This window comes from Quercus lobata, chromosome 2, assembly GCF_001633185.2.
Source record: "Quercus lobata isolate SW786 chromosome 2, ValleyOak3.0 Primary Assembly, whole genome shotgun sequence".
NCBI lineage: Eukaryota > Viridiplantae > Streptophyta > Magnoliopsida > Fagales > Fagaceae > Quercus > Quercus lobata.
The window spans coordinates 69,925,131-69,940,598 of record NC_044905.1 but is presented as its reverse complement, the minus strand read 5'-3'; the positions used below and the strand labels follow the sequence as shown (position 1 = coordinate 69,940,598).

The 15,468-nt window shown below is 36.2% G+C and overlaps 2 protein-coding genes across 8 annotated transcripts; one reads left to right on the top strand and one right to left on the bottom strand.

Annotated features, from left to right (window-relative positions):
* Positions 1–5,369, top strand: LOC115976374 (V-type proton ATPase subunit C-like). 7 transcript variants are annotated; one of them, XM_031097604.1, is made up of 10 exons: positions 1–273; positions 947–985; positions 1,583–1,651; positions 2,779–2,846; positions 2,962–3,100; positions 3,352–3,468; positions 3,700–3,825; positions 4,099–4,182; positions 4,267–4,346; positions 4,949–5,369. In XM_031097604.1, the coding sequence occupies exons 1-10, from the start codon at positions 160–162 to the stop codon at positions 5,049–5,051; spliced, it is 939 nt and encodes a 312-aa protein (XP_030953464.1). In that variant the 5' UTR covers positions 1–159; the 3' UTR covers positions 5,052–5,369. The 7 variants fall into 7 exon arrangements, with proteins under 7 accessions (XP_030953464.1, XP_030953462.1, XP_030953469.1 ...); XM_031097602.1 differs by having other exon boundaries at positions 2,962–3,103; XM_031097609.1 differs by having other exon boundaries at positions 2,962–3,103; positions 4,099–4,162; positions 4,949–5,032.
* A 1,472-nt stretch (positions 5,370–6,841) lies between these two features.
* Positions 6,842–13,693, bottom strand: LOC115976372 (mitochondrial phosphate carrier protein 3, mitochondrial-like). Its single transcript, XM_031097600.1, has 6 exons — positions 13,191–13,693; positions 8,789–9,150; positions 8,660–8,703; positions 7,572–7,786; positions 7,362–7,486; positions 6,842–7,274 (listed from the first exon to the last, which is right to left on the bottom strand). The coding sequence occupies exons 1-6, from the start codon at positions 13,509–13,511 to the stop codon at positions 7,223–7,225; spliced, it is 1,119 nt and encodes a 372-aa protein (XP_030953460.1). The 5' UTR covers positions 13,512–13,693; the 3' UTR covers positions 6,842–7,222.
* Between the last annotated feature and the right edge of the window lie 1,775 nt (positions 13,694–15,468).

Below are 15,468 nucleotides of genomic sequence, written 5' to 3'. Positions count from 1 at the left end.
GGCATTGCCAGATATGATCTGCATTACCATACCCAAACTTTCTCTAATTTTGTGAAGCTTCGTCTCTCCACCATTTAGTAAAGCCTACCTAAATCTCTCTCTCTCTCTCTCTGTTTTTGTTATATTCAGACTCCAGAGCTTTTGGAAAGTGAAGGTTGAATGGCAACGAGATACTGGGTGGTCTCTCTTCCGGTTCAGAACTCCGCGTCTTCTCTGTGGAACCGATTACAAGACCAAATCTCTAAGCATTCTCTCGACACTCCTCTCTATAGAGTACTCTCTCTCTCTCTCTCTCTCTCATTTCCTTGCAAGATCTGTTTTTCTTTGCTTCAATTAAATCTACTAAACACGCACTATCTCACTCTCTCTTTTTGATAAATCAGCAGATATTCTTGTTATTGAAAACCAAAAAGTAGTTACAACCTGATCATGATACAACGAATTATAAACTTTTGAATGAAAACTGCTTCTCCTAATACTAACAGACATGGTTAATGAACTAGCTCACTCACTATAGTTTCGTGGATTGTATAATCATACAAACAAGGATATTCCCATTCCCCAATTGCAAGAAATCAGGGGCGGCAGCACGGTGGTCTCAGGATCACCCGACCTGAAATATTTTTTTTATATATAATAATTTAAAATTTTTATTTGTCTACCCTTCAAAAAAATAATTTAGAAACACTCACAATTTTTTTTATGCTAATAAAATTAAATCTTACTTTATAATTTGTTCTACATTCAATAGATGAATAGTTATTTAATTATGTACATTAAAAAAAATATAGCTTATAAAATTGATAATGAAAGTATCATATTTTGATTTCAAAATATAAAAACTCATGAAAAGCCGTCGTAAGCCTTATATATTTACGTGTTTATTATTGTCGTCCGTATATAAATTTTTCTAGATGGTATAACTTCTTAAACAACACTCTAACAGATTCTTGGAGCAGCCACTGCAAGAAATCAAAGAACCCTGGTAAGAATTGACCAACACTCACCAGTCACCACCAATGTTGGAGCTTTCACATCCATGTTTATGCTATTAACTATTTGGGTCTTCATTTTTCAGTTCTTCTTAGCATTTCTTTGCAACCAAAGATGACAGAAAGAAACCCATCAAGCTAGTTTACACAGTGTAGCTCTCAAATTTATTCATTTAAGATTCATGGTACCACAGCTTACAAGATCTTCCCAATTAGAAGGAGGGTTTGAAATCAGACATAGACTCATGATCTCATTACTAACTCTCTTACTTATTCAGCATTCAAAGAAAATATGCTCTTTAGTGCCAGCCAACCAATAAAAGAATGCTTTAAGATTGCACCTCTTCTTGCTTTGTGTGCTGCACAATTAAAGTTTCCTGATTTTGAAGCAGACCAGAGGGCTCTATTAGCTTCTTTCAGCTCCACCAAACACCAAATCCTCTGATCTTGCTGGTTTCCAGAACCAAGACTTATATTTTTAGGACGTTTTCCAACTTTGCATTAAAACCACAGGCAGCATCATAAATGGCCCCATAAGCATATTTCATCTACATAGAATTTTTTTTTTTTTTTTAATTTAATTTTTGCAGTTCAATACTCCTAATCTTCGTGTTGGAACCCTAGACTCACTCCTGTCTCTCAGCGATGATCTCCTGAAGGTAATTCCGCCAACATCTGAATCCAATTTCAAAGACTTTTTTATTTATTCATGGATTGTTTTCCTTTAAAAAAAATACAAATTTTATAAATTTATCAATATTTTACATTTTATTTATTCATGTACTCACTCATCGTGGGTCTTGAAGCACAATTCAGCTTCCACTCTGTTCTTATTGGGGAAATTTCATTTGAGTTAGAGCTTATTGGCTTTTGTGTGTAGGATCATGCAGACATGGTTATGAAACTTAAGCGTGTATAAAATCTTCTCAAATGAAATGGTGGTGGTGGTGTCTTAAGTGTTTGGCTAAATGGAGTTTATGGATGGATGGGAAAATAACTGACTTATTCGGGGATTCACCTCCAGAAATGAAGAAGAGAAATTGAAAGAGAATTGAGGAGACTTTGCATTTTTTTCATATATCCACTGTTAAAAGAGTGTCTAAGTATTTATAGGAAGGCTAATACAATTCTTAATACATTGCCTCAGCCAAGAATGGCTTAGAGACTCCCAACCAACTAGTAACTACTCTTAACATCCTCTACTGTAATACATGGACATCCTATCACAGCCTATCATTACACAACTAATCATGCACTAACTGCTGATCACTAATCACTAGAGATCAGGTGCATGACAAGGTGTTTTTATCACCTGTGTTCCTCAGGCTATGACAGTTATGCAATTAACTCAGCAACTGATTACTGTTGCACAGACTCGGTCATGACTTGGAGGTAACAAACAAGGAGCATAGAAATGTTGTTTCCCTGAAACCTTGTGATAAGTAGAGTGGAGTAAATTGCTGGATGAGTATTTATGTTTTTTTAATTTGATTATTATGAGAACAGTGTTTTACTTGGCTTCCTCGTGGTTTTCTATGCATGTATTTATTTTGCTTTTAACGTGACTGGCTGCCACCTTATGAACTATGGTTTTCTCCCCCACATTTATCACTAAAAAGCTTCAACAACACCCCCCACCCCCCAAAAAACACACACTTAGATTGTTTAGACACTTATGTTTATTGCCCAAAGAAGTAACCTCATAATGAAGCAAAAGAATTTTTACCCAACTTGTTCATATTGAATTAAATATTTTTGGGTCTTAAAGCTTTGTCTTTAATATTAGGTTCGTGTTGCTGAATACAACAACATGCGCAGTCAGCTTAATGCTATAAACCGAAAGCAAAGTGGAAGGTGTTAGTTTTTCTTTTCCTTCTTTGTAATCCTAATTTTTTTTTTTAAGTCTAATTGCAGCATATGCTCAAAATATTCTAGTTTCTTAGCTGACCTACCTTTCTGCATATTTTAGTTTAGCTGTGCGGGATCTCTCAAATCTAGTGAAACCAGAGGATATAATTACCTCAGAACATCTAGTGACTCTACTTGCAATTGTTCCCAAGTATTCACAGAAAGACTGGTTGGCCAGCTATGAGACTTTAACTAGCTATGTGGTATTGATTTTTATTTCTGGTTATATATTCTATTTCCTGTTGTTTTGTCCTTGATGATATTGTGGTGGGTGGTGATTTTTAGTATACTTCCTTTCTGACAATGTGATATGGGTGCACTACTGCACTTTAATTGATCAACTTATCCATCACACATTTTAAATATGTGGAATAGATGTACTCATGTTGTTATATTTTTTGTTTATTGTAATCTTACTAAAATTTTGATTAATCTAGCTATGTTCTTTCAGGTCCCCAGGTCATCCAAGAAGTTGTATGAGGAAAATGAATATGCTCTTTATACTGTGACACTCTTTGGTTGTGTTGCAGACAATTTTAGAACAGCTGCACGCGAGAGAGGCTTTCAAGTGAGTATATTGTTCAAGTTGCATATGCTTCCTGAAGTATTAATTAGATCCAGGGATGTTACAGTGGTGAATCTCCCTCATGCCATTTAAAATATATCCTGGCATGTTCATGTGAACCATCTGCAAAGCAGAAATGCATATCAGCATATAGAAATTGTTGTACTAATTTCAGCGATTGACAAGGTGGAAGATATCTAATTAGTGGTTTTGTTATTTTAATATGTGATTCAGATTCGTGATTTTGAATATAGTCCAGAAGCACAAGAGAGTCGGAAGCAGGAGTTGGAAAAATTAATGCAAGATCCGGGAAGTTTGAGAAGTTCTCTTTTGCAGTGGTGTTATAACAGTTATGGGGAGGTATTTTTCTTTTTTCTTTTTTTCAAATCCTTAATATGTTCTAAATTATGTATCCATTACTGTAGTCTACCTGCTTCTTGCTCCTCATTTTTACTTACAATATTCCAAATTGCACTTTTGAATTACAATTTATAAGTTTTGCTGTTTGTTCAATTATAATTACTATCATTTTCATTGTATACATTGTTGCTGTACTTGTTCTCATAGGTGTTGTCTTGCCCTTTGCAATATTTCTTAAATTTCTTTTATACTGAATAGATTTCCTTCCAGTAGGTTTTCAGTTCCTGGATGCAGTTTTGTCCTGTACGTGTTTTTGCAGAGAGCATTCTGAGATATGGTCTGCCGCCATCTTTCTTGGTATATTGAATCTTATGTTTGTTTATGGTTTTCCAATCAAGCATTTGCATTTTGACTGAGCATGGGTTGTTGAAATGATTTCAGGCATGTGTTTTAGCTCCGTCAGTAAAAAGTGAGAAGAAAGTACGCTCAATCCTTGAAGGGTTGTGTGACAGTGTAAACAGGCAATTCCATAAGCCTTTGTGTATCTTTTATGGCATAGAATGAGTAATCTCAATAATCAACTAATGATGACGTAGTCTTCTTAGCCTGGGCCATTTGTCCTCAATGTAGATGCAGATGAACTCAAGATCCATTGTTTAGTTAACTAATGAGACCATTTTATATGAGATGGTCACCTGTTTCAGTGTACCTAGGAGGGTTCATTACTCTGTATGGTCAAGGAAAATATGAAGGCTGCGAAGACGTTTAAAATTTAGTACTTCAGGAACTTTTTGTTGATAAAGCTAAACTCTAAACTCTCTTTGCAAGCACTTATCATATTCTCCAATCTTCTATATGAACTTCCAACACTTCAGTCCTTTATGCTTTTTAAGTTCAAAAAATGGGGAGCACATCTGGCAACTCAATTATGATGTGTATGGTTTTTGTGCCCCCTGAACCTGGGATCTCACCAAATGCACCTGTGTAATAATACATAGGATGAGACTGAATGCAATGTTGTATATCTGGAAGTCGGTTAATTTTGTTCATTTGTATATCTTAGTGGTAGTTGTTTAATCTGATTAATATTTCCTGAGATTTTTCCTTTAATGCTTGCGTGCAGCACATACTGGAAAACTGAAGATGAAGCCGGAGGAGGGGTGGCTGGTCTGGCAGGTGATGCTGATGCCCATCCATATGTCTCCTTCACAATCAATCTCATATGATTAGTGCTGAATCTGAGTTTCTCGTCTGTTTCAAAGTCCTAGTCCAAGCATTCCTCTAGGCAGCAATAACAATGCAAGTGTTCAGTGATACTCTAGAGTATATTAAATTTAGTTACAGAATTCTTTAATTGTTCAATTATAGTTCAGTTTTGGAAGTTCCAGTGAGTCTGATGGGATGGGGATGAAAGCTGTGATGAAGGCCTGTTCAGAAATTTGAATTAAGAGACTTATATTATCAGATTTCAGAATTGGCATTTACAAAGCTCGACAATAATGCTCTTGGTGTATTATATAATCATATTGTATTAATGATTTAAAAATGCAATGCATTTATTTAATGTAATACTGTATTTTTTTTTCTCCTGTGCAATGTACTACATTCACTTGCCTTTGAAATGTTTTGCTCACAGAACTACTCTATATGGGTGATTACCGTCACATCTCTTGACCGTTTAGTTGTTTTGAACCGTGACAATGGCGTGCTGGAGCTTGGCAAGGTTTGGTGAAGACTAGTGAGATAGGTCTGGATCAGGGGTGGAGCCACGTCGCTCCTTGGGGTTGGGGGGCGGGGGGGGGGGGTGGGGCGGCCGGGGCCCCTACACACACAAAAAAAAAAAAAGAAAAAAAAAAAAAGTCCACCCTTGTATATTGAAATCCCCCCCCCCCCCCGAAACACAAAAATGACATACATTCGGCCCCCCATTTCTGTTCAATTCACTCCCAGCATGCTCTAGTTTCAATTATAGGCCTCTTTTATCCTCTAATAAAACAAAACATGGTCCACTTATATTTAAATACCCAAAGGCACTAAACAAAATAATACTTTATCACCCATTCTCAATCTCAAAATTGTAACCCTTTCTTTTGTTGTTCTTTTTATTCTCTTCTGGTCTTCTGTGTGCACGCCACTGTCCACTAGTACCAGCAGCCCCCAAACAAAACATAACCCTCAGCTCAGCCCTCCTCTTAAACTCCAAAAAAAAAAAAAAAAAAAAAACTGAACATTATTTTCTTTCTTCTTGCTTTCTTAAAATAAATCATTTAGGCATATGTTTCATTTTTAGATTTCAGGATTTAGAACTTAGACCAGTGAGTTTTCAGTTTTCTTTTCTTTCTTCAGCACTACACCTTCATCTCTTTTTAGTGTCCTCTTTTTTTTCTTTTTTTCTTTTTTCTCAACTATCTACACTTAAATATTCACATGCTCTTTAATTTTTAATAGATTTTTAGAGAAATATATGATTGAAGGCATGGAAAGGTTGTTTGTGATTAGTCTTGAAGGGAAGATCTACTAGGCATTGCCACACCCACACGGCCCACACCCATCTTTGCACTTTGTAAAGAAAAAGTTTCTAAGGTAAATTTTTTTTTTTTTTTTATTACCTATTTTTGATTAGTTAGATATCATGTGGCATTGGGTGTTGTTAAATTGTTTGGTATATGTTGTGTACTTGTGTGTTTAATTTTTGCTTTTGTTTGTTTAATTTTTGATTTTGTTTGAGGGGTTATTCTTAATTAAAAAAAAAAATTAATACAGGAAAATTTTAATAATAGGAATGATGCCGTTGACTGTTTAAATTATAGTGAAAATTTTGTTTTTTTCTTGAGTATGAATAACATCCATATAATTAAGTAAAAATTTCTAATTAAGATTTTATTTTTTAAGTTCTTTTCAAGTTAATTTTTAAGTCATATTCTTAAAGCTAAAAGAATTATGAGCAAACAAAAAACAATTGATACATTATTTAAGAAAAAAGATGTTAGCAATTCAGAAATTAGAACACTTGTGGTTGTAGAAATAAATGTTGATACTTCAATGCCTAATGAACACCCTTCCAAATGTTCAAGAATTCAATCTGAAGAGATAAATCGTGATCTAGGATCACGTAAACAAATATGTGAATTTCCTATCAACAAAACAAGATGAAGTCCGACGAGCTTATCTCAAAGAAGGTCCATATCAACCTAAAAATATAGACTATCCATACAATGATGATAATCATCGTCGTCGAAAATCAGCCCCCTATGTAAAAAATCTTGGCTACGGCCCTAGCCTAGATTTGGAGCCATCCACCAAGCAACTTCAACAATCCTATTGTTTATTTAAACCCAATAATTATCTTTCCTACGTTCAACAAAATGAAAAAAAGTTGTGCTGATCATCTGAAATTCTAAGCCTCTGCAAGCTCAGTAGCAGGAGGAGCAATACCACCAGTTGTAGGCCTGAAGATAAAACCAAATCCCATTAGCAATTAAACTCAATAACATGAAAAATCATATTTACTCAAAACAGCTATAAGATGGACTTACAATCCCATAAGAACTTTGCAGGAATCATAGAGTCCCCACTGAGCTCCTGTAAGAGTTCCAATCATGACAATACGGAGAGGAAGCCCACGGGTAAAGAGACCCATAACACCTAGCTTATTCACGGCCTGAACAAACCAAAACACGTAGGGTCAAAGAGATTGTAAAGAAGTAGAAAGGCAAATGGGAACCATGCTAAGGAGAACCACTCACATCACTAACAGTTGCCCCCTTAGCATTGTTGAGGAAAGAAACAAGATTGTCAGCAGGGTGAGACACAAGGGCACAGAATACACCAGCCACATATCCACCAGCAAAACTCACACCAAGCTGTAGAGTATTGCTACACTGGTCCTTCGGTGTGGGGATGACATGCTTATAGATAATCTCCACAATTGTCTCAAAAGATGCAAACTTCATCATTGTGTCTGCAAGAATGAACATGATCTTTCAAAACTGATTGAAAATTTATGAAGATAAGAAGGCATAAACAATAACTTAAAGGGAACTGAGCACTTGCTATATTCTTTTATCAAATCCTGGAGAAAGTTACAGTACGTGTTTGAAGTCAATTAATAGATATAGCACCATTGAACAAATTTAGAGAGAGATTTTTCTTTTATAGGTAAACAATTTCATTAAAAATCGCAAGAGATGAAGCCAAAGGACATCATCCAAACATTAGAAAAGGGAAATGTGCATTGTTTTAAAAACTGGACCGGATTGGCCAGTTGAACCAGGAACCGAACATGGAACCAGTCCGATAAACCTGGCTATTCAACTGGTAAAAACAGATAACCGGACCCATTTTCAGTTCTTTGACCGTTCCATTTTTTAAAACCATGGAAATGTGGACTATTTCATGGGATGAAGGGAGCATAGACTTCATTTTGCTTCTACAATAGATGTTCAAAATTGAAGAATGAGAACTAATGTAACTTAGTTTTATGGAGGTGAAAACAGGTACTCGCAATATAATCACATGTTCAGGACTATTAATGTGGATTACATTCTTGACAGCCTCTTGAAAAACAGGAAATGAACATAGTATTCACCATAATGCAATTTTCTTTGAAGAAATTTATTACTAATAAAAATGAAAACAAATATGGTACAATAGAGATTCATCTTAAAACATTAATCTTGTTGTGCAATTTTGAGGGGTATGTTCTGGCATTTGAAATTATGGTACTTTTATTTATTTGTATATTGTTTTTTGGTGCCCCAAAACCACTGGATTGCATTTTTTTTTGTTAGTAACAGAGTATTAACACTCGAATTCTCCCCCCACCCCAACTTACATGGAATCTGACGTCCCCAGAGAGGAACCAGTCCCTTGTATAGCCTGCAATGATTGGACAAATCAGTTAGAAATACTTCAATAGCATAAAAGGTCGTATATATTTAAAGAATCACATTGATTTGCATACCCTCCATAGCCTTCAGATTTAACAAATTTAGGAAGCCCATCTGATAGACCTCTAGCAAAACCAGGCTGTGTTTGAACCCGGACCTTCACTGCCTCGAAAGGGCAAAGTGCAACATCAGCAATGACCTCAGCAGATGCAGAACCAGCAAGATAGATCAAGGTCTTGTACTTGGCTGCATTCTCAGGTCCAGCAAGGTCAGAGTAGTAGTACTTAAAGAACTCATAGAATCCATACTTGCAGGCACCCTGAGCACTGTAACCAAGCAAGGTTGGTACCCAACCCCTGAAGAAGCCTTTGAAACCCTGGTCCTTATACAACACTCCAAAACCAGATGAGATGCTTTTGTACTTTGCAGGGTCAATCTGAAACCAAAAATTTCAATGTTAATTGAATCCCATTCCTGTGCACATCATATTAGACAACCACCTCTTGATTGTTGAAAGATTAACATAAACGCTATGTCAAATTATCCCATTAGTAAGACCAAACATACTCTCGCATCTGAGGGGATGGAAAATTTTGAACCCCGAATTCAGCCTCACCCAACACCCAAAGGTCATTGGCAATGGATTTCATTCATGTTAGGTGATATTTGAGGAAACAAATAAAGTATGGACCATGTTCTACATATTATTCTTACCACAATTCAAACGAAGTCGAAACGAAATATCAACTTACAGCTAATACTAAGGTTTATTCTTTAAGAAGAGCACATGATATGATATGACCCATCGAGGTTCATTATTAGGACCAAGAAACAAAGTAATTGGAATATTAATACATTCCACAAAGAAAATCGTCTTGAAATCTAACACTGTTAACTATAAATAACTGAGTTACTGAGTACAATATCAACATAGATAAAATCTTAGATAATTAATTTAGGAGCTAAGAATATGAACTAAATTGAGAAAAAAAAAAATCCAATCGCAAACTCTATTCACAGATCTGAAAATTTTTCCATAAGGAAATCAAAAATTTTCCATGAAAGGAATTTCGGAAAACAAATCAATAATGCCCTACCTCAGCAGTGATCTATCCAAAGAAATTATAACATGAAAATGAAATCTCAAATCTATGAAAATGGAGAAAAGCTTTAACACGATGTAAACACTCATAGATAAATATTGATACCCACAAATCTAATCTAAGTAGAGAAATGTTAGGTAAAACACTAAAGCTTCATTTGGGAGTTCATAAGGGAATAAAATGGAATGGAATTATCCTAAGGGAATAGAAAGGTATGGAATGTATTTAAGCAAGGAAAATGAATGAAATGGAATTAAGTGTCCTTATTTGGATCCTTTAAAATAAAGAAATAGAAATAAATAAAAATGAATGAAATGTAAGTAACCTTATTTAAAAGTAACATAAAGGAAAATGAATATAATCATTTTATGACAATATTACTTTTAGATCTTTATTTTAAAATAAGGGATTGTATATATGAGAGTATTTTGAGAGTTTTAATAAAAAATTCATTAAATCTAATTCCATTCCCTATCAACCCGGATCTTATGCCTGGCAAAGTATTCTAAAGGCTTGTAGGGTGGTTGAGAATGGGATGAGGTGAAGGATTGGGGATGAAAAAAATGTCCGTATCTACAAAGATTGTTGGTTAATTGCCTGGGAATTTAGCATCCAAGATAGTTTCTCCGGGTGGTGTACTCCCAGAGGATGCTCCTGTGTCTGATCTGCTACAAAAGGGTGGAGGTTCCTGGAATTCATCACTAGTTGGAACTCTGTTTTATCCTTTTGGTGGCCTAGAAGATTTTAGCTCTTCCATTATGTATGACCGTGCAGGAGGATATGCTAGTGTGGCCAAGAGAAAAATAGGGACATTACTCTGTCAAAACGGGGTATCAAGTTCTCAGTGAGTTGGATGATAGAGAGAGAGGGCAACCAGTTCAGGTAATGAAGCATCGAAGAAATTCTAGAATCAAATATGGAAGATGGATACGCCATGCAAGGTGAAAACCTTCATGCGGCGTGCTTGTTCCGAGGCACTCCCAACAAAGAAAAATCTGCAGAAGAGGAAGGTCCTGGATAATCCAGTATGTAGCCAATGTTCCAAGGGAGAAGAGAATACCATACATGCTATTTTGGGAATGTGAAACTATCTGGGACCAATCTTTTGGTGGAGTTCGAAGTGATTTTCCATGAGTAGTATCTTTTTCGGACCTGGTAAGTCTATCTAATTAGTACACAACCACGGAAACTGGAACTATTTGCAGTGGTGGCGTGGTCAATTTGGCTCAGAAGGAACAAGCTCTGATGTAATGAACAGAGCCTCCCAACTCGGAAGGTGTTCGAAGCTGCTTCAGCTCTGCTCTCAGAATTCCAGAGTCGGGCCACTGATCGGCCTAAACCGCAGAAGCCATCACGAACTACTTGGAATCCACCAGCTAGAGATGTTGTGAAAGAAAACTATGACGGAGCAATGTTTGAAGAGTCACTGGAAGCTGGACTGGGCGTAGTCGATCAGAGATAGCAAGCGGACAGTGTTGGCCGGGCCGGGCTTTCAGAGAAAATTACAATGCCCTCATCCGTGGAAGGGGTGGAGACTTAGGTCAATTCGCATGGGAGCTTGGCTTCGATCAGGCAATCTTTTGAGGGGGATTCAGAAGCGGTTTTCAAAGCTTTTTTTGAAGGGGGAGGTGATCTCTCGCCCACTGCGAAATTTTATAAAAGATTTTAAGTATATTGCGAGTTCGCTAAGAGCATTTGCAGCATAGGAGTTAAAAAGCTATAATGCTATTTTAGCTCCATTGATATAGCAAAAAAGCCTTACAGCAGTGGAGCTAAACACATAAAATTTAGCTTATTTGCTACAGTGCACATCTATCTATAGATGTGCACTGTAGCACTCATCTAAAAAAAAAAAAAAATTTAATCCAATTCCCGATTAAAATAATAAAAACTCAGTTCTCTCAGTTCTCTCACCGTGGACTCTCTAGCTCTCTCCAGCTCTCATCTCCCAGCTCTCATCTCTCTCCAGCTCTCCGTCTTAGCCGTCCCAGCCCACGCCATCGCCGTCGCTCCTCACCACCATTCTTCCTTTGTTCACGTCCTCGCCTCCGGCGAACGACACCGAAGGGCACTGCAAGAACACGAACCGGCTAAACGGCGTCGGATTGGTGAAGAGAATCCACTCCCCAACATCGGAATCGCCTCGATGTCTCAGCCGATCCTTGGAGTGGCGGTGGAGAGTGAAACCACCCGTGAAACCGAGCGCCGGAGCGATGAATTCGCGTCGTTTGCTTGAGCCTTGATTTGGGTTTTTTTTTTTTTCTCTGTTGTGGACTGGTGTTTGCTTGAGCTACTGGTGTTTGCTTGAGCCTTGATTTGGTTTTTTTTTTTTTTTTTTCCTCTGCTGTGGAGTGGACTGGGTGGGGGTGGTGGTGGTGGTGGTGGTGGTGGTGGTGGAGAATGTTTGTGCTGTGTTGTGGTGGTGGTGATATGTTATTTTATTAAAGTAAAAATATTATTATTTTATTATAGTAGAAATATTATTTTATTGTGATGAATATATTATTTTATTGTGTTGAAAGGTAAAATAGATCTACTGCTGTAACATGTGTGTAGGTAAAATAGATAAAGTAACTTTTAGTGAAGCTAAATTACTAAAAATTTAGCTCCACTGCTGTGGATGCTCCCTATTCCTTCTCTCCATAGACGGAGCTGAACATGAAATAGGGGCAGTACCCCCACTTTTTTTTTTTAATAAAAACTATTAGTTTATTAATAGGTACTAATTTTAATAATTTTGTTTAATAAAATTGTACTTTACCCACTTTTTTTTAATAATATCATCAATTATTTTGAGAATAGTGTTATAAGTAAATTTTTATTAATTCATATATTTGCATCATTTTTATTTATTAATAATTACTCATAACATTATTAATTTCCAAAAAAATTGTTATTTTAACATTTTTCACCTACTTAAAGACTATAAAACAAAATAATAGATTAAATCTAAAATAAAATATACAAATTAAAAAAATTAATCTAATAACAAAAATCACCAATAATAAAACTAAAAAAAATTAATCACAATTAATCCATTTTACTCAAATCAAACAACGAGGCTATTTAGAAAATTTTAAACGATCCTTAATAGTAAACCAAAAAAGTCAAAGATGGCCGCCCCTTAGGACTTGGTCCTGGCGTCGAAGCAGGTCCATGCTTTCAGGGAGAGCGAGATCTTATTTCCATTATCGGTTTGAACGGAGTATGTTCTTCCGGATATTTTGCCGCTACTTAATCTTTTTAATAATATTGCGAGATATTTCTTCTCCAAAAAAAAAAAAAAACCATTCCCTCCTCCAAACGAGGGCTAAGAAATCGAAGAAAAAGAAGCTGGAAATGGAAGAGAGTGAGGGATGTAGAAGAATCGGACCTGCATATTGCACTTGACGAGATCGAGAGGAGTGACGGCCATGTGAGTGGGACCAGTGCTGAGACCACCACTGACGCCACAGGCGGCGAAGAAGGCCGGCGAGTACATCTCGATCTTGCCAGGCTCGCTCGGTGCCGGAACGACGAAGTTCCTGGTCGGAGACGAGACGCCGTTGTTGGAGCTGGGTGCTGCTGGCGCAGCAGCACCGAGCATGGTTCTGTCAAGACCAAAGGATTTGTGTGAGGTGGAGAGAGTGGAGGAAGAGGAGTAGAGGAAGCTTGGGATCAGAGACTGACGCGAAGATTTGTCAGAGAGAGCCATCGGAGAAAGAGTAAGAGAGATTTGTAAGAATTGAGTTGATCATGATACATACATACATACATATATATGTTTTATATTGTAAGAATTGAAAAGTAATAGCCCATCAGAGAGAGCCATCGGAGAAAGAGTATGAGAGACTTGTAAGAATTGAGTTGATAGGTCAATAAAGGATTGAAAATCACCTATTTTTTTCTTTTGCTCATAATTTATATTCCTTTATAAATGAAAAAGTTGTCTGATCAAGCCGACACCGCACGTAACAATCTACTCTTATTGCCATTCTTTCTTTAAAAAAAAAAAAAAAAACTTATTGCCATTGTTGTTTTGTAATTTTTTTTTTTGGGTAATTTTGCCTTTAGCAATAGCCTTGATATTTTGTGATATTTTTTGTAGTTTTGTTTTTTGGTGTTTTTGTCTATTAGTTAGTGTCTAATAGACCTCATACATATAATATATTAAGATGGTTCCTGTAGGGACACTATTTTAGTTAACCCGGTCCTGGACGGTCAGGCCTTGATTCAAAAGGTTCCACACAATGAATTTTTGTAGAGTGTGGGTTGAAGAACTCGGTCACAGTTGGATTAAACGGTTCGTTGCATGGGTTCAGGAGATATAGAAACACGAATCAAGAAAGTGGATGTGAAAGAGGGAATTTTATTATGGGCACGTATGCGTACAATGAAACTTCGCTCCTCTGTTCACTCTCTCTCCGGTTTTTCCCGTCCCCCTCTCTTGAGGGACTCTTACATATTATATAGGCCTTCTTTTATCATCTGGGCCTTACACTTGTTGATCATCCAAACCCCTACTTGAGCACCTGTCCCATCAGATGCCCTTACCAGTTCTTTTGTGAGTTGCAGTGACTAAGGTAGCACTGTTCAGGGATCTTCTCTTCATTAATGTGGCCAGGAGAGTAATTGTGGTGCATTTAATGTGGTGGTGACAGCCTTTGCTGGGATATTTTGGGTCTCCTTTCTTTTTACGTGTTTGGAGTGAGGGCTACAGTAGCTGGGATGTACCGTTGACCTGGACTTTGGAACGTCCGAGGAGGAATTACTCCTCGGACGTGTTCTCCTTGCTCCCGTGGGCCTGAGCAAGGATTCTGGACCGCGACGTCTCCTCGGACAGAATAGTCCTCAAACGGGCCCAAGGCCCAGCCAACCTGTTATTCTGGGCCGATCCCCATAATTCCATTTTCATAAATAATTGGATTGTAATATCTTAAAAAATATTAATTTTATGTATTTTTCTTTGTTGATGGTTTATTATATGACTGTTTATTTGGAGTTTCAATTTTTTTTTTTTTTTTTTTAACTTTTGCCCCCTAACTCCACGTCCTAACTCCGTCCTTAACTCTCCTTATATCTTTTTTTTTTAATGATAATTTTGACTAATCCACTTACAAATTACATTTTTTGAATATTTTTCAAGTATAAAAGATATAATAAAAATTTTTAATTTAATTGTTGATTTGTAAAATTTAACAATTAAAAATTTAAATCTTAGAATTTTTTAGTCTTAAATTATGCATAAAAAATACTTTTATGAATCAAATAATAATTAATATCCAATTTGAATCAAATTTGGCATATATGTTAAGAACACCAAAAACATACCATCTAACAATTTGATTTTCAAAATATATAGTTTTGTTAAACTAAAATATGATGTACAGGATGTAAATTAAAATAGTGCAAGAAATATTATTTTTATCATCATAATTTGAAAGTTTATTCTTTGGACAATAGAATTGGAAAGTAGAACAACTTTGATAATCATATAGTCAAAGTCGTAAAGTCACAACTTGCAATCAAATTTTTTTAATAATCGTAAAATGGGTGTAACTTTTTTTTGATAATCATATAATGGGTTACATAACTCATGTTACATTAAGGCATGATTAATTTTGCTAACTTATTTTACTATTCAGTTTATTTTTGCTACTATTTATGGATGT

Excerpts from the sequence above, each read along its gene's own strand:
- LOC115976374 (XM_031097602.1), top strand. The coding sequence starts at position 160 with ATGGCAACGAGATACTGGGTGGTCTCTCTTCCGGTTCAGAACTCCGCG. Across the intron at positions 3,104-3,351 it reads AGACTTTAACTAGCTATGTG|GTCCCCAGGTCATCCAAGAA; the intron begins GTATTGATTTTT and ends ATGTTCTTTCAG. Across the intron at positions 3,469-3,699 it reads CACGCGAGAGAGGCTTTCAA|ATTCGTGATTTTGAATATAG; the intron begins GTGAGTATATTG and ends TATGTGATTCAG.
- LOC115976372 (XM_031097600.1), bottom strand. The coding sequence starts at position 13,511 with ATGGCTCTCTCTGACAAATCTTCGCGTCAGTCTCTGATCCCAAGCTTC. Across the intron at positions 7,787-8,659 it reads CTGGGGACGTCAGATTCCAT|ACACAATGATGAAGTTTGCA; the intron begins GTAAGTTGGGGT and ends TCATTCTTGCAG. Across the intron at positions 7,275-7,361 it reads TGCAAAGTTCTTATGGGATT|GCCTACAACTGGTGGTATTG; the intron begins GTAAGTCCATCT and ends TTTTATCTTCAG.